The 19220-nt window shown below is 45.3% G+C and overlaps 1 protein-coding gene across 1 annotated transcript in view; it reads right to left on the reverse strand.

Moving 5' to 3' along the window:
• The window catches only part of tep1 (telomerase-associated protein 1), a 56068-nt gene extending 37624 nt beyond the window's left edge, over positions 1-18444 (reverse strand). Inside the window, exons 1-14 of the mRNA XM_055228801.1 lie at positions 18362-18444; positions 16748-17190; positions 14893-15087; positions 14653-14802; positions 13955-14119; positions 12666-12806; positions 11707-11778; positions 11032-11156; positions 9078-9235; positions 8780-8889; positions 6404-6482; positions 4211-4406; positions 2036-2309; positions 1358-1510 (exon numbers count right to left, since the gene is read on the reverse strand). Coding sequence (XP_055084776.1) covers positions 1358-1510; positions 2036-2309; positions 4211-4406; positions 6404-6482; positions 8780-8889; positions 9078-9235; positions 11032-11156; positions 11707-11778; positions 12666-12806; positions 13955-14119; positions 14653-14802; positions 14893-15087; positions 16748-17188 — 2259 coding nt within the window. The 5' untranslated portion in view covers positions 17189-17190; positions 18362-18444. The remainder of the gene's footprint in view (positions 1-1357; positions 1511-2035; positions 2310-4210; positions 4407-6403; positions 6483-8779; positions 8890-9077; positions 9236-11031; positions 11157-11706; positions 11779-12665; positions 12807-13954; positions 14120-14652; positions 14803-14892; positions 15088-16747; positions 17191-18361) is intronic.
• Between the last annotated feature and the right edge of the window lie 776 nt (positions 18445-19220).

Here is a 19220-nt window from a genome sequence, read left to right on the forward strand (position 1 = left end):
GACGACACGAGACGGCACGAGACGGCACGAGACGGCACGAGACGACACGAGACGACACGAGACGACACGAGACGAGACGACACGACACGAGACGAGACGACACGAGACGACACGAGACGACACGAGACGACACGAGACGACACGAGATGAGACGACACGACACGACACGAGACGGCACGACACGAGACGGCACGAGACGACACGAGACGACACGAGATGACACGAGACGACACGAGACGACACGAGACGACACGAGATGAGACGACACGAGACGACACGAGACGAGACGACACGAGACGACACGAGACGACACGAGATGAGACGACACGACACGAGACGGCACGACACGACACGAGACGACACGAGATGAGACGACACGACACGACACGAGATGAGACGACACGACACGAGATGAGACGACACGACACGACACGAGACGACACGAGATGAGACGACACGAGACGACACGAGACGGCACGAGACGACACGAGACGACACGAGACGACACGAGATGAGACGACACGACACGACACGAGACGACACGAGATGAGACGACACGACACGAGACGGCACGAGACGACACGAGATGAGACGACACGAGACGGCACGACACGAGACGGCACGAGACGACACGAGACGACACGAGACGACACGAGACGACACGAGACGACACGAGACGACACGAGATGAGACGACACGACACGACACGAGACGACACGAGATGAGACGACACGACACGAGACGGCACGAGACGACACGAGACGACACGAGACTGTCCTGTACTTCAGTCTAATAAACCACTGGAGAGTTTAAGATGATAAATACTCTAAATCCCGTCCTCTGACGCTGTGAGCAGTGACCAGTTTATCAGTTTCACACGATGTTTCTGAGATCACAAAACTCCTGCCAAAGGTTCAGTCGACACATGGAGGAGTTAAACAGCTGATTGTGCAGGTGGAGCAGTCGACGCCAGAACAGAATGAAATGTTGAAAAAGGATTTCACAAAATTATCTGAGGAACTTCATAAAGTGAAGGATAAGACGTTCATCAGTGACGTCTTCCTGACATAGTTCGGTCCTGCTCTGGTCCTGAACTGATTTAAACACACACATGTAACACACATGTAACACACACGTACACACGTAACACACATGTACACACATAACACACACACACACATGTACACACACGTAACACACACACACGTACACACGTAACACACATGTACACACACATAACACACACCCCTACTCACACCTACACACACGTAACACACACACACACATGTACACACACGTACACACACGTACACACACACGTACACACACGTACACACACGTACACACACGTACACACCCTGATCCTCTTGGCGACTGTCCGGACGTTCTTGAGCAGATTGTCTGACTCTAGTTTGATTTGCGTCCACTGGTCGTAGGTGGTGAGGACCAGACTGACGTCCTCTGCTCTGGAGCCGATCATCAGAGACAGTAACACGCCCAACTCCACGAGCTGCAGGACAGAGGACATGTCTGAAACCAGTCTGGAAAACATGTATCAGGAAAACTGGACTCAAACGCAACACAAAGAACAGTCAAAGGTCTCAAACTACAACAGAGTGTGTCCTTTAAGCAGGTCATTTGGAATATGGTAAATCAGGAACTAAACAACTGAGGAATAATGTCTCATTTAACATCAACGAAAATCTCTTCCACACTGGGGATTCAATAAGGGAAACAGGCTGGACAAATAAACTCAGGAACAGGTAACTCAAAAAGATATAAACACAGAAATGCAAACAGAGTATTTCAGAGGAGCTTGAATGTTGCTCTTGACTGTTCAACAATCGAGCAAGAACTAACTGAACAGAAGCAGAAAATATAATCTACCCTGGGCTGATTAACAAAACGAGAGGGAAAACAGGGAGGTAACAAAAGAAGGGCCGGATCAGGCTGAAAAACGGAGCCGGACTGAGGAAAAAACATGCAAACAGGTAGAACTATGACAGTATGTATATACACACATATACAAACTCACAGTGGGAGAGAGTGGATCCTCTGGTGTCTCGTCCCTCCTCCTCCGTCTCCGTCTGCTCTCCCTCTTCTCCTCCTCCTCCTCCACCTCCCCCGGGGGGGTGGGGTCAGGGGGGAGGCAGAAGTCTTGGGAGAAGCAGATTTTCTGCATGTCTGCGTTGAGGAGGATCACAGTTTTTCCGGGCAGAGGAGGGATGTTGTAACGAGAGGAGATCTGAACGGCCTTCTCCAGAGCGTCACGATAACGCTGCAGTAACTCCACAGAGTACGACTTTTGACTGAGGACAGAACACAGAGACGTTTAAAAACAGATGTTAACTTAATATGGTATTGTCTCAATCTCAAACTGACAATAAAAAACCTCTGTGTGCCCTGTGTGTGCCCTCTCTGTGTGTGCCCTCTGTGTGTGCCCTGTGTGTGCCCTGTGTGTGCCCTCTGTGTGTGCCCTCTGTGTGTCCCTCTCTGTGTGCCCTCTCTCTGTGTCCTCTCTCTGTGTCCTCTCTCTGTGTGTCCCTCTGTGTGTATCCTCTCTCTCTGTGTGCCCTCTCTCTGTGTCCTCTCTCTGTGTCCTCTCTCTGTGTGTCCCTCTGTGTGTATCCTCTCTCTCTGTGTGCCCTCTCTGTGTGCGTGCTCTCTCTGTGTGCGTCCTCTGTGTGCTCTCTCTGTGTGCGTGCTCTCTCTGTGTGTGTCCTCTGTGTCCTCTCTCTCTGTGCCCCCTCTCTGTGTATCCTCTCTCTCTGTGTGCCCTCTCTGTGTGCGTGCTCTCTCTGTGTGCGTCCTCTGTGTGCTCTCTCTGTGTGCGTGCTCTCTCTGTGTGTGTCCTCTGTGTACTCTCTCTGTGTGCCCCCTCTCTCTGTGCCCCCTCTCTGTGTGCGTCCTCTGTGTGCCCTCTCTCTGTGCCCTCTCTCTGTGCCCTCTCTCTGTGTCCTCTCTCTGTGTCCTCTCTCTGTGTCCTCTCTCTGTGTGCCCTCCGTGTGTGCCCTCTCTGTGTGTCCCTCTGTGTGTCCTCTCTCTCTGTGTCCTCTCTCTGTGTCCTCTCTCTGTGTCCTCTCTCTGTGTGCCCTCCGTGTGTGCCCTCTCTGTGTGTCCCTCTGTGTGTCCTCTCTCTCTGTGCCCCCTCTCTGTGTATCCTCTCTCTCAGTGTGCCCTCTCTGTGTGCCCCTCTCCGTGTGCCCTCTCTCTGTGTCCTCTCTCTGTGTGCCCTCCGTGTGTGCCCTCTCTGTGTGTCCCTCTGTGTGTCCTCTCTCTCTGTGCCCCCTCTCTGTGTATCCTCTCTCTCTGTGTGCTCTCTCTGTGTGCGTCCTCTGTGTCCTCTCTCTGTGCCCCCTCTCTGTGTGCCCTCTCTCTGTGCCCTCTCTGTGTATCCTCTCTCTCTGTGTGCCCTCTCTGTGTGCCCTCTCTGTGTGCCCTCTCTCTGTGCCCTCTCTGTGTGCCCTCTCTCTGTGCCCTCTCTGTGTGCCCTCTCTCTGTGCCCTCTCTCTGTGCCCTCTCTCTGTGCCCCCTCTCTGTGCCCTCTCTCTGTGCCCTCTCTCTGTGCCCCCTCTCTGTGCCCTCTCTCTGTGCCCTCTCTCTGTGCCCCCTCTCTGTGCCCTCTCTGTGCCCTCTCTCTGTGCCCTCTCTCTGTGCCCTCTCTGTGCCCAGGGCTCTGTAGATTAAAGCCCAGGCCCAGGTTCAGTTGTGTTTGAACTTCCTTCATTAAACAGTGAGACGTTATGGTCCACACACCTCAGGGACATAAAAATCACTTCATTTATCACAGATGTGTTTGGAAAAAGGTTCAGTTAAACTTTCAAAATCCGCGTCAGGGAAATTCATCTCCTGCATTTGACCCGTCCTTCAGTGCGACAGGTCAAACCTGACAGAGTGGGACCAGCTCCAGGTCCTGAGCTCCACTTCACAACAACCAACATGCTAACGTGCACTTCCTGATTATTGGACTGTAAAATGCAGTTCACAGCAGAGTTAGTTTGACCTGACGAGCTGCTTATACGACACATCTGTCCTGGAGCAGCACAATCGGCTTTAATACTGACACATTTGAATCGTTTTAAAAAGCCACAAAAAAAATAAATAAATCGATAAGATGGTGACAGATCGATACAAAATGAATGTGTCTGTTATAAACCCGAGTCCTGCAGAGGCACAGTGGACTCTGCAGGAGGAGTTTTCACGCTCGTACCCCGCCGCAGACTTCAGCTGTGCCCTCTTGGCCTTGTAGAATCTGTAGACGAACGGCACAGACAGGACGCAGCGGATCCGGCTCTTTGGGCTCTGATCCCAGCTCTGGCTCTTGAATCTTGGACTTTTAGGAATCTTCTGCAGGATTTCCTTCAAGATGTTTTGTTTCGATGGGACGGCCTCCGCTGCAGCTGTGGCTAAACAAGCAAAGACAGAACCAGAGTAGTACTGAGGGACATTTACTCGGGGACGTTTACTCAGGGACGTTTATTTGAGTAACTTTATAAAAAAAAAGTGACACTTATAGTCCAGAAAATGCAGTACTCTGAAAAGCACATTTTTTATAGTTTGTCCAGGGGTGCGACTTATACTCAGATGAGACTTATATGTGAAATTATTTAAAATATCAACATTACAGTAATTTAAAAGACGTCTGAGAAGCACTGAACAAAAACGTCCCTAAAAGAAAATGTTAGTCTGCTGAGTCTGAGTAAATCCAGAGTAAACTTGTTGTTTTTTCTGCTTTATTTATCTGATTAACTGTTAATATCTTACGTTAACAAACCAGACACGTGTTCAGTTCTGTCTGTGCTTCATGGAGCTGAATAAATATAAATGTGTTACATTAGCGTTAGCATTAGCGTCACCCAAACACAGCACCGAAACAGCTCTGCTCAAAGTCACAAATGACCTCCTCCTCTCCTCCGACTCTGGCCACCTCTCCATCCTCATCCTCTTGGACCTCTCTCCAGCCTTCGACACAATCAGCCACTCCATCCTCCTGTCCCGACTCAAAAACTCACTCAGCATCACCGGCTCTGCTCTCCTCTGGCTCCAGTCCTACCTCACAAACCGGCAACAGTTCTTCCACTTCAACCATTGCTCCTCCTCCATATCCCCCCTGCAGCAGGGAGTCCCCCAAGGTTCGGTGCTTGGTCCTCTCCTCTTCATTCTCTACATCCTCCCCCTCGGCAACATCATTCGTCGTCACGGTCTCCGTTTTCACTGCTACGCTGACATCCAACTTTACATCTCCACAACATCCATCAACCCCACAATCCACTCCACTCTCACCCACTGCCTAACAGACATCAAAAACTGGATGAATCACAACTTCCTCAAACTTAACAGTGACAAAACAGACTTCATCATCATCGGTCCACACAACATCTCCAAATCCTCACAACACTTCACCCTCCACTTTGACAACACCACACTCTCTCCATCCTCACTCATCCGTAACCTCGGTGTGCTCCTCGACCCCACTCTTTCATTTGAACTCCACGTCAAGCACATAACCCGGACTGCATTCTTTCACCTCAAAAACATAGCCCGTCTCCGCCCATCACTCACCATCTCTGCCGCTGAAACTCTCATCCACGCATTCATCACATCCAGAATCGACTACTGCAATAGCATCCTCTACGGTCCACCATCCAAAACCCTCAACAGACTACAGTACATTCAGAACTCCGCTGCCCGGCTCCTCACCCACACCCGCTCACGTGAACACATCACTCCTGTCCTCCACAAGCTCCACTGGCTCCCCGTCCCTCAGCGCATCCACTTCAAAATCCTTCTTATCACATTCAAATCTCTCCACAACCTGGCCCCTCCTCACAGACCTGCTCCACCTCCACACTCCATCTCGATCCCTCCGCTCCTCCAGCTCCAACCTCCTGTCCCTGCCCTGTAGGACCAAGCTCCGAACCTGGGGGGACAGAGCCGTCTCCATCGCTGCCCCCACCCTCTGGAACTCACTACCTAAACCCCTCCGTGACCTCTGACCTCCCCACCTTCAAGAAAGAACTCAAAGCTCACCTGTTCAAAATCGCTTTTAATGTTCGATTTTATGTTGTAAATTTTGTGATATTTTATTATTGTATCCACTGTGAAGTGACTTTGAGTGTCCTGAAAAGTGCTATATAAATAAAATGTATTATTATTATTATTACAGAACACAAAGTACAACATTTAATGTGAAACAGCACATTGTGTAAATAAAGAGTGTTTTTATTATCAGTTGTCAGTATTGAGTATCCAGTCTATTCCTTAACCTAATTAAAACTAACTAAACTAAGAAAAAACTAAACGAAAAAGCTCTTACCAGTCGACAATATTTCTGTGAGACTTTTGAGTCAGAAAATCATGTTATGTTTGTGTTCATCAGCCGTTTCATTTTATTTCCTCTCACCTAAAGTCTGCAGCTCCATGATGACTTTATAAGCTGCAAGGAACCGGATCGGGAACTGACGGCTCTGAATCACAGCTTTCTGTGAAAACAAGAAGGAACTGTTTTTATTTATGCGATACACAAATGTAAACACACTGTATGTTAACTACCTTCACTTAACACTAACGCGGTAATATTTTAAGTTAAGTCGATTTTTTCATATGATACTTTTACTTGAGTATGTTTTGTTCTGGTATCTGTACTTTTCCATCCATCCATCCATTTTCTTCCACTTATCCGGGGCCGGGTCGCGGGGGCAGCAGTCTAAGCAGGGACTCCCAGACTTCCCTCACCCCGGACACGTCCTCCAGCTCCTCCGGTGGGACCCCAAGGTGATCCGCCTGTCAATCTCACGCTCCATCCTTCCCTCACTCGTGAACAAGACCCCGAGATACTTGAACTCCTCCACTTGGGGCAGAGACTTTCCACCCGGAGAGAGCAAACCACCTTTTTCCGGTGGAGAACCATGGCCTCGGATTTGGAGGAGCTGATTCTGATCCCAGACACTTCACACTCGGCTCAAACCGCCCCAGTGCTGCAGGTCCTGGCTCGAAGAAGCATCAGGACAACATCATCTGCAAACAGCAGAGATGAAATCCTGTGTTTCCCAAACCAGACCCCCTCCGGCCCCTGAACCAGACCCCCTCCGGCCCCTGAACCAGACCCCCTCCGGCCCCTGAACCAGACCCCCTCCGGCCCCTGGCTGTGCCTAGAAATTCTGTCCATAAATATAATGAACAGAACCGGTGACAAAGAGCAGCCCTGGCGGAGTCCAACATGCACCGGGAACAGGTCTGACTTACTGCAGAGACACAGCTCCTGCTCCGGTCATACAGGGACCGGACAGCCCTTAGCAAAGGGCCCCGGACCCCATACTCCCAGAGCACCCCCCAAAGGACACCACGAGGGACACGGTCGAATGCCTTCTCCAGATCCACAAAACACATGTGGACTGGTTGGGCAAACTCCCATGAGCCCTCGAGGACCCGATCGAGAGTACAGAGCTGGTCCAGTGTTCCACGACCAGGACGAAAACCACACTGCTCCTCCTGAATCCGAGGTTCGACTATCGGTCGGATTCTCCTCTCCAGTCCCTGGAATAGACCTTACCGGGAAGGCTGAGGAGTGTGATTCCCCTGTAATTGGAACACACCCTCCGGTCCCCCTTCTTATACAGAGGGACCACCACCCCGGTCTGCCATTCCACAGGTACTGTCCCCGACTGCCACGCGATGTTGCAGAGACGTGTCAGCCAAGACAGCCCCACAACATCCAGAGACTTGAGGTACTCAGGACGGATCTCGTCCACCCCCGGAGCCACCGAGGAGCTTGCCAACCACCTCAGTGACTTCAGCCAGGGTGATGGACGAGTCCGCCTCTGGGTCCCCAGTTTCTGCTTCCTCCTCGGAAGACGTGACAGTGGGATTGAGGAGATCCTCAAAGTATTCCTTCCACCGCCCGACAACATCCCCAGTCGAGGTCAGCAGCTCTCCACCCGCACTGTAAACAGTGTTGGTGAAGCACTGCTTTCCCCTCCTGAGGCGTCGGACGGTTTGCCAGAATCTCTTTGAGGCCGTCCGATAGTCCTCCTCCATGGCCTCCCCGAACTCCTCCCAACCCCGAGTTTTTGCCTCTGTGACTGCCCGAGCCACGGCACGTTTGGCCCGCCGGTACTCATCAGCTGCCTCAGGAGTCCCACGAGCCAACAAGGCTCGATAGGACTCCTTCTTCAGCTTGACGGCATCCCTTACTTCCGGTGTCCACCACCGGGTTCGGGGATTGCCGCCGTGACAAGCACCACAGACCTTACGACCACAGCTACGAGCAGCCGCATCGACAATAGAGGTGGAGAACATGGCCCACTCGGAGTCCATGTCTCCAACCTCCCCCGGGATCAGGGAGAAGCTCTCCCGGAGGTGGGAGTTGAAGACCCCCCTGACAGAGGGCTCTGCCAGACGTTCCCAACAGACCCTCACAATGCGCTTGGGCCTGCCAGGTCTGTCCGGCTTCCTCCTCCGCCAGTGGATCCAACTCACCACCAGGTGGTGATCAGTTGACAGCTCAGCCCCTCTCTTCACCCGAGTGTCGCGGTCGGAGGTCAGATGACACGACAACAAAGTCGATCATCGACCTCCGACCTAGAGTGTCCTGGTGCCATGTGCACCGATGGACACCCTTGTGCTCGAACATGGTGTTTGTTATGGACAAACTGTGACTAGCACAGAAGTCCAATAACAAAACACCGCTCGGGTTCAGATCAGGGAGGCCGTTCCTCCCAATCACGCCCCTCCAGGTGTCACTGTCGTTACCCACATGGGCACTGAAGTCCCGTCTGACCTTATTGGTGAGTCTGGAGAGGATGGTTTTGTGGTGCGCCGCGCTGATGCCCGCCACGATCATGTTTCTCAGATTTCTCAACATCGCCATAAAAGGGAGAGAGTTGTTGTCTGTAGGAAAGAACAGCGAGACTTTAAACTGAAGGTAGAGAGACTTTAAACTGAAGGTAGAGAGACTTTAAACTGAAGGTAGAGAGACTTTAAACTGAAGGTAGAGAGACTTTAAACTGAAGGTAGTACTTAGAGCCTGTATTTAAAAATTATACAGGTAAAACATAAAGTACCACATGTGCCTGTACCTATGAGCTTCTCCCATGTGGTGGCGCTGTTCCCCTCTCGACACAGCAGGTGTTCCCATGTTTCAGGTTCTTTTAGTTTCATCCTTTTCCCAGCTCTTTCTCTGTCCCACGTCCCTTTAATCCCGCTGTGAGTGAACGCCTTCGCATCAGACGGATATCTACAGACGACAGAACGCTCGACGTTTAGTCACACAAAACTGAACACTCAAACTAAAATGTGTTTTGTAAAGTTTTCTGACACATGGTCCAATCAGAGGACAGTGTTGAGGTCAAAAGGTCACTTGTATGTGATAAAGCTGTAGTAAATTAAAGGAGTACTGTGTAACTTTTCTGGTGTTAGTGTTTCTCCATGGAGATGTTATTGCTTTCTGTATAATGTTCCACAGCCTGGCATTAAATGTATCTGTCTCCAAACAGACCAGCAGGTGACGCCATCGGTAAGAATTTATGTTTTTAAAACAATCGCCTGTAACTGAAAAAAATCAAGATAAGACGTTTAATGTTGTACTGTGGAACATTCCAAAATCCAGACAAAGCTAAAAAAACATCTCAGAGACGTTGAACTTTGTAATTACTGGATTTATCCACATAAAACAAAAACACAGTATAAACCATAAACCAGGATTAAACCAGGATTAAACCAGGTCTAAACCAGGTCTAAACCAGGTCTAAACCAGGTCTAAACCAGGACTAAACCAGGATTAAACCAGGACTAAACCAGGTCTAAACCAGGTCTAAACCAGGTCTAAACCAGGTCTAAACCAGGTCTAAACCAGGTCTAAACCAGGATTAAACCAGGATTAAACCAGGACTAAACCAGGTCTAAACCAGGACTAAACCAGGTCTAAACCAGGTCTAAACCAGGTCTAAACCAGGTCTAAACCAGGTCTAAACCAGGTCTAAACCAGGATTAAACTAATGTCTGTTTCACGTGAATAAACTCAGGAGTTACAGATATTAACCATAAACCAGGTGAACACACCTGTATCTGACAGTTACACACCTGTGTGTCTATAATCACACACACACACACACCTGTGTGTGTATAATCACACACACACACCTGTGTGTCTATAATCACACACACACACCTGTGTGTCTATAATCACACACACACACACACCTGTGTGTCTATAATCACACACACACACCTGTGTGTCTATAATCACACACACACACCCCCCACACACACACCCGTGTGTCTATAATCACACACACACCTGTGTGTCTATAATCACACACACACACCTGTGTGTCTATAATCACACCCCCCCCCCCCCACACACACACACCCGTGTGTCTATAATCACACACACACACACACCTGTGTGTCTATAATCACACACACCTGTGTTATTATATTAGGATCTTTAAAATCTGAGCTGTTATTTATAAACATCTTTAAAATGTGACGTGTTATAAACATCTTTAAACGTGTTATAAACATCTTTAAACGTGTTATAAACATCCTTAAACGTGTTATAAACATCCTTAAACGTGTTATAAACATCTTTAAACGTGTTATAAACATCTTTAAACGTGTTATAAACATCCTTAAACGTGTTATAAACATCCTTAAACGTGTTATAAACATCCTTAAACGTGTTATAAACATCTTTAAACGTGTTATAAACATCTTTAAACGTGTTAAACATCTTTAAACGTGTTATAAACATCTTTAAACGTGTTATAAAGTTCTTTAAACGTGTTATAAACATCTTTAAACGTGTTATAAACATCTTTAAACGTGTTATAAACATCTTTAAACGTGTTATAAAGTTCTTTAAACGTGTTATAAACATCTTTAAACGTGTTATAAACATCTTTAAACGTGTTATAAAGTTCTTTAAACGTGTTATAAACATCTTTAAACGTGTTATAAACATCTTTAAACGTGTTATAAACATCTTTAAACGTGTTATAAACATCTTTAAACGTGTTATAAAGTTCTTACTTTCGTCCCAAAATGGCCATCACATATTCTGCTGGTTCTTTGATGTGGAGTCTTTTGATCATTTTCTTTAAACTGAATTCACTCTGTTTTTTATCCACCACCTGCTTTTTGGAATTGCCCATAATCTGAAAAAAACAAAACATAAAACACAATTAAACAAGATAATAAATGTATTTAGTTTAAAGCTCCATATTCCTCTTTTCTCTGGTCTTTTCTATGTCGTTTCCTCGTCACACACAGACCTGGAGTTGTGTTTTGTTTCATTCTCACATGTTTAACACAAACCTGCAGATTTAGGCTGAAAACACTCTGTTCCACCTTGTGATGTCATCATGTGGTGATACAGGAAGTGCTCCACTGTGTTTTTAAACTCCACCTTCACTAGAATCATCTGGATCATTTCAGTCCTGGAGTTGTCTCTTATCTCGACTGAACTAAAGGTAAAAGGAGGAGTTAACATGAAAACTACCACTTGATGACATCACAAGGTGGAACGTCGCATTTTGATCTTTGTAGATGTGACAGACGAATAATAAACTGTGACTCAAACATGTGAATGAAACAAAACACGACTCCAGGTCTGTTTTTGAGCATTAGAACGTGACTTAAATCTCAGTTTTGTGTAAAATGGGATATTTACACATATTTTTAAATGTCATATTAAAGCGGTCGTACGAGTCTTTGGATCAGCGCTGGCTCCGATTGGACCAGGTTGGCCCAACGTTTCAGCTCTTGAGCCGACGGTTCCTGTAAATAAAATAGAAAAAAAACACATTGATGCCAAAAGTGAAAATCTGCTTTTTACACAAAGAAAAAACATTTATTTTATCATTTTAATGAAGACAAACTCAGTTTTTTGATCATTATTGATCATCCATCCCATATTTAAAACATTTATATTTTCCTTTGTTGAATAATTACTCTTAAGTCTCTGTGACTCTGTGTCCCATGTCCCACATCCAGAGGAGAGACATATTTAATGATTCTCAGTGACGTCTTTATCGACCCCCAGACCCCGAGGGGCTCGCTCACTCTTTCATACACCTCCCGTCTCTTTTGTCCCTGAGGTGAAACTCTTAAATGAGGACAATAAAAATGATGTTTAGGTTCTTTATTTAAGTTGAGGAGTCAGAGTTTTACAGTTGTTCTCCAGAGTGAAACGAGCGCTGCACTCAGAGTCTGTGCAGTCTCTTCTGTCACATCCTCACATGAATCAGCTCATGTGTCAAACTGTTGACCCTTTAACCCAGAGGATGTGAGCTGAAGGTGCAAAGGAAATGTATTTTAGAAAGACATTTGTTCAAATGTCATGTTTCCGTAGTAGAAAACATAATATTAACAACTTCATTGAAAGCTTTATTATTGATCTTAAATGACTTAATGTTAGAAAATAAAATTAGAAAATATAAACTAACTGCTGACTTAATGAATAACTAAGAGGTGGTATTTTATTTAAAGGAGGGTTTGAGTAGGGCCCAGGACATAAAATACTCAGACGTGTAAAATCTCCACAGACACAAACTCTTCGTCCAAACTCCTTAACTGAGTCGTTCCTCCGCCTGAATCGTTCTTAATAAACTGAGTTCATTATGAATGAAGTCCTTGTTCCTGCTTTATTAAGGTTAATTATTCACCTTTGCTTTAGACGTCTTGTTTTTGTTGTGTTTGCTCCGATGTTTGCGAGTGTTGTATTTTGCCAGTTGATATTCACTGAACTGTTTGAATTTATCCGTCAGTCCTTTCTTCAGGCACATGGGGAGAGAGCGACTGAAACACTGCACCAAAAACACAAAATCACATTTAATTGACAATTATTAGTGTTTTTAGAGTAAATTCAGTATCCACATATTCACTAGACATCTAAAGGTGCACTACGGAACTTTTCTATTATTATTATTATTCTCCAATTGTTTTTATTGATTTTTAAATACTTTTGAACAAATATAACCACGACACAAAAATACAACAGGACAGCAGGCACAAAAAAGAGGAAGATTTACATTTATTCATAGATACATATATGCACATATACACACACACACACACACACACCCCTACACACACACCCCCATCCCCCTATACACACACACACACACCCCCACACATATATACACACACACACACACACAGATACACCCCTACGCACACATACACACACACACATTCACAGACACACACACACAGATGCATAAATAATTCATTTGGAATTGGACATACCGGTCAGTTTTGAAGATTATAAAAAAAAACAAAAAACAAAGATAATACATCAATATCAAGATCAGATACAAAAGACTGAATATATTGGTTACATAATGATACATAAATGAATATAATATAATAAATACATTAAAAAAATTATATTGAATAAATAAATAAATAACTAAAGGGAAATTTAAGACAAAATCAGAAGGTGAAATAAATGGGCTGTGCACTTAGTTCAGATTCAAAATAAAAGAAGCAACGGCTGCGATATTTTTGATTTGATCCGTTCACATCAAGTGTTTAAGTTTGAAATGAGACGTGAGCCGCTTTCTTCCACTATGGAACTTTTCTGATGAATATTCTCTCTCTGTCTCCATGGAGATGCCACTGCTTCGCCTGAATGTTCCCAGTAGAGCATTAAACACGTCGGTTTATTCAGTTTCTTTCTCACCATGTAGAGAGACGCTCGCATCTCCACAGATCTGATGAGACTGCTCCTCTCCATGGAGAGGATGAATGCCACACTGTGGAATATTATCACGAACAAAACGTTTATAAGCAGGAAGAGACCATCCTCCATGCTAAAGAGTCAGGTCTATGGAGATGCGAGCCCGCTGTGAGGACACATGTTTTTCTACATTTTTCAGAGCAGTTGATTTTATTTTTTCCTCTGGGGCTTTAACCTCAGAAGAAAACACAAAATAATAAAACACAAACTCACCGTGCTGTAGATCCTGACCACCTCGAGCCAGTCTGAAGGCAGCTGAACAGCGGCACAGAAATAACGACGGACGTGAGACTTTGTGGAGGGGAGGTTAGCCGCTAAAGCTAACAGGAAGTTAGCTGTGATCCTGATGTTCAGCTCCTGGCGAGTGTAAACGGCCACCTGCGCAAAGAGTCCAGGTTTTTAATAAATGACCTCAGAGCAGCGACATCAGCTCGATATTTAAATATACGACTTTTTCCTTTAAATCAGTCCTATTGTGTCTCTATGGTTCTCATCTTTGTGGATCATTCTGTTTTAATTTACACATTTTAAGTCACAGTGGGCGTGTCACAGTGGGCGTGTCACAGAGGGCGTGTCACAGTGGGCGTGTCACAGGGGGCGTGTCACAGGGGGCGTGTCACAGGGGGCGTGTCACAGGGGGCGTGTCACAGGGGGCGTGTCACAGGGGGCGTGTCACAGGGGGCGTGTCACAGGGGGCGTGTCACAAGGGGCGTGTCACAGGGGGCGTGTCACAAGGGGCGTGTCACAGGGGGCGTGTCACAGGGGGCGTGTCACAGTGGGAAACAGCTGTAACATGTTGTAAAGCTCTGAAACATCCAGTTTACAGAACAGGTCTGGTTTAAAATGCCTTTCCAAAGAATTAAGATACAGTTTAATATATAAAAATATAAAAGTTTTCATGATGGATTCACCTTTAGCAGAAACTGAGGATCTTCTTCTGAAATGTCTTTGCTCAGGTTTATGAGTTTAGTCCAAACAGAGTCCTCGCTGTCCCAGTCCTCCTGACCCGGAGACTTGGACTTATTCACCAACGAACAGCACACCACGTTCAGCAGCAGGTACTGAGATCATAAACATAAATACATGAGGTCGATCTGAAGCTCCGCAGGGTCTGGTCCATAGATTCAGAGGTGTTAGATTCTGGCTCTGACCTTTTTGTCTTTGAGCTGCTCCTCTCGGTCCTTCTCGTCTCTCCTTAGCTCCTCAAACTCCAGGGTCACGACTCGACTCTCCTCTGAGTCCCCCTCCTCCTCCATTTCAGGGGATTCAAAGATGGCTGACACACTCTGCTCTTCCTCCACAAACATAGTGGACTCTTCTTCAGACACATGCTCTTCAGAGAAATGCTGCAGACCGAAAACAAAATGTATATCATGTATTTGTTTGTTTAGTTGGATTCCTGTGAATGTGCTGCGAGTCTGAGGATCCATCTCCATGGAGACATTCTTAATATAGTGAGGGACAAAAGTATTTATTCAGCCACCAACTCTTCAAGTTCTCCCACTTAAAAAGATGAGACGCCTGTAATTTTCATCATAGTTTCACTTCAACTATGAGACAGAATGAAAGAATCCAGGAAATTACACTGTAGGATTTTTTATGAATTAATTGGTAAATTCCTCAGTAAAATAAGTATTTGGTCAATAACAAAAGTTCATCTCATACTTTGTTATATTCCCTTTGTTGCAGTGACAGGTCGTTTTCTGTCTCCAGAGGTTTTCTCTGTTGCTGTAGTTTGGTCCGTTCCTCCTGCAGATCTCCTCTAGAGCAGTGATGTTTTGGGACAACACGGACTTTCAACTCCCTCCAAAGATTTACTGTGGGGTTGAGATCTGGAGACTGGGCCACTCCAGGACCTTGAAATGCTTCTTATGAAGCCACTCCTTCATTTCCCGGGCGATGTGTTTGGATCATTGTCACGCTGAAAGACCCAGCCACGTTTCATGTTCAATGTCCTCGCTGATGGAAGGAGGTTTTCACTCAAAATCTCATGATACTTGGTCCCATTCATTCTTTCCTTTACACGGATCAGTCGTCCTGGTCCCTTTGCAGAAAAACAGCCCCAAAGCATGATGTTTCCACCCCCATGATTCACAGTAGGTCTGATGTTCTTTGGATGAGACTCAGCATTCTTTCTCCAAACACGACAAGTTCAGTTTTCACCAAAAAGTTGTCTTTTGGTTTGATCTGACCCTGTGACATTGTCCCAATCCTCTTCTGGATCATCCAAATGCTTCTGTCAAACTTCAGACGGGCCTGGACATGTCCTGTCTTAATCAGGGGACACGTCTGGCACTGCAGGATTTGAGTCCCTGGTGGTGTAGTGTGTTACTGATGGTCCCTTTGTTACTTTGGTCCCAGTTCTCTGCAGGTCATTCACTCGGTCGTGTGGTTCTGGGGTTTTTGCTCTTTGTTCTTGTGTCATTTTGACCCCACGGGGTCAGATCTTGGTGGAGCCCCAGGTCTTGGTCTTGTTCCATTTTGTAATACTTGCTCCACAGTTGATTTGTTGACTCCAGCTCTTACCTGTTGCAGATTGAGTGTTCGGGGCCTGGTGTCTACAGTTTTGTTTGTGGTTCCTTTGCTCTTTGGTCTTGTCCATAGTGGAGTTTGAGTCTGACTGTTTGAGGTTGTGGACATGTGTCTTTTATACAGAGGACGAGTTCAAACAGGGGCCATTAATACAGAGAACGAGTGGAGGACAGAGGAGCCTCTTAAAGAAGAAGGTACAGGTCTGTGAGAGACACTAATCTTGTTTGTTTGTAGGTGACCAAATATTTATTTTACCGAGGAATTTACCAATTAATTCACTAAAAATCCTACAGTGTGATTTCCTGGATTCTTTCATTCTGTCTCATATTTGAAGTGAAACTATGATGAAAATTACAGGCCTCTCTCATCTTTTTAAGTGGCAGAACTTGCACAGTTGGAAGCTGAATAAATACTTTTTCCCCACTGTATGTCTGGAATACTCCACAGTGTAGAGGACTGAGGGGTCAGGTTTACCACAGTAGTGTCTTCCCCAGTGCAGCACATTGTGTCGTGTGTGTCTCTGGTCTGATCACCTCCATTTGTCTCCTTCAATTCACTATGAACAAACCGGTTGAGCAGAGCACTCCCAGGCTGCACAGAGGACACTACAGAGGACTTAGGCTGCGACAGAAGAGGAGATTCAGTCTTTAGCAGCTTATTCTGGGTACAGAGGAGAGAGGACGGGAGTGTTGGACACAAGAGTTTAGAAGTGGTAGAGGAGAGGAGCGAGGGCTGGAGAGAGGGACAGAGGACAGACTGAGAGACTGACAGGGATAAAAGGGGAGAGGTTTCTGGGGGTTTGAGTAAAGTGGACGTTTGGGAGAGGAGCTTATTCTCTAGATTTGGGGCGGTGCAGGTGTAAGGCTGACTCCGCCCGTCTCCGGACGCCCCCGTGGATAAACTCAAGGTCTTCATGTCTGCAAATAAAGTTCAGATTTTGTTGAGATATTAAACACTGAACAAAATAACTGCTTTAAACAACTAACAGATTCTCTATAAACATTTTTCTACAGTCATAATACTGGTAGTACTTATGTTACTCAGAACATCTGCAGATCTAAACTACAGGATTAGACTTTTTATGCTGAATAAAAGAAGATATTTTGTTTACAGAGAAATTATACTTTATGGTACTTTAAATATAGTGACTTTGTGTCTTTCTAACGGCGTTCCCTTCAAATCTGTGATTTTGACCCTGATGCGATTAAAGCTGCAGCTGTACTGTTTATAAAGAATGACTTTTATTCATCCACGAGATCATTATATTTGTTAGGGTGTTGCTAAACAAAAGAGGGGAAAAAAGTGACCAACACAGAAATGACACAGGTCCTATAGTGTGTGGATTTAGTGTTTACTCCCATAGAACACACGGTTCAGCAGCATTCCTCCAGATGTTTGAACAATGGGGATGGTGCAGATATATATATATATATACACACACGCACACACACACACACACCCCCACACACACACACACACACACACACACACTGCTGTGAGCCAAAGTCTATTGATTGAATGTAAGTAGAGCAAAGTCTAAAATGACTGTACAATACAACAAAACCGCCATCTTAGAAATGAGGAGTGGAATTACACTGAATGCACAGACTTCAGTCATTTATGTTGAATTAACCTCACTCTTAAAACTGAGCCTGTGCTGCTGAATGCATGAGGTAATATAAGCTGGTTGTGTATATGTTAAGTCTGAGTTGTTGTATTATATTGAGCTTCAACTTCACACTCAGGATTCTGTCAATTAAAGCTGTGGTCTCCAGTGGCAGCTCAAATAAACTTTAGGCAACTATTACAACTTTACAGCACTTTTTCAGATATAAAACTTCCCAAACTGAGTAATTTTACAAATGCACAAACTTCTGTGATTAAACTTCATCCACAAAGACACACACAGAGTTAAAGCAGTGTTTTAAAGTAGTGTTTAAAGTAGTCTTTTAAAGTAGTGTTAAAGTAGTGTTTAGTGTTTAAAGTAGTCTTTTAAAGTAGTGTTATAGTTCTGTATTTTCTTATCTAAATGAGCTCATTGTTTGTGTTTTGACGCACAGTGACACGCCTCTGACGCAGAACACTCACCTCAACACGAAGCACCGTCAGTTTAGCGCAGAAAAAGCAGCGATGTCAGAATTAAAGCCGCGGTTTGAGTTTGTGGGACAGATTTAGACGCGTCTTTCTGATTTGACTCAACTCATCGAGTTTGGACCGAGGGTAAAGCTCGTTTATGGTAAACCGGCTGCGTCACTGCGTCAGCTGCTACGAAAACACGCCGCTGATTGGTCAGCTGATGCGGAAACACGCCGCTGATTGGTCAGCTGATGCGGAAACACGCCGCTGATTGGTCAGCTGATGCGGAAACACGCCGCTGATTGGCTCAGGCGGCTGTGTACACTTTTTTTTTTTTTTTGAGGCGCAGAGACATTTGCAGATCATGATGCAAACTGTTGTAATAATGTTGTAAGAACTCAGAGGTTTTATCGCGGTTTATCGACACTTTACAATATAAAAACACAGAGCAAAATAAATATATTATATAAATTTTAACTCCAATAAAGGTGCAAAAATACCAAATGACTTGTGTCAACACTTTTTGAGGTGAGACTTTTTGGAATTTAGTTTGATCCTTGTTCATATAAAACTCAATTATAAAATTCAAAATATGTATTTGTTTACTATGACATTATTATTATTATTATTATTATTATTATTATTATTATTATTATTATTATTGATCCATAGAGCACGAATGCTACAATATTAATGACATTTTAATCTTTTATCGTCTTTCAGGGCTGTTTTGTGTTTACCGTAATGTTTATAAAGGGGCGTGTTGTTACCGTAATGTTTGTAAAGGGGCGTGTTGTTACCGTAATGTTTGTAAAGGGGCGTGTTGTTACCGTAATGTTTGTAAAGGAGTTTTCAGGAGGAAGCTCCATGT

This window comes from Periophthalmus magnuspinnatus, chromosome 17 (genome assembly GCF_009829125.3).
Source record: "Periophthalmus magnuspinnatus isolate fPerMag1 chromosome 17, fPerMag1.2.pri, whole genome shotgun sequence".
NCBI classification, from domain to species: Eukaryota; Metazoa; Chordata; class Actinopteri; order Gobiiformes; family Gobiidae; genus Periophthalmus; species Periophthalmus magnuspinnatus.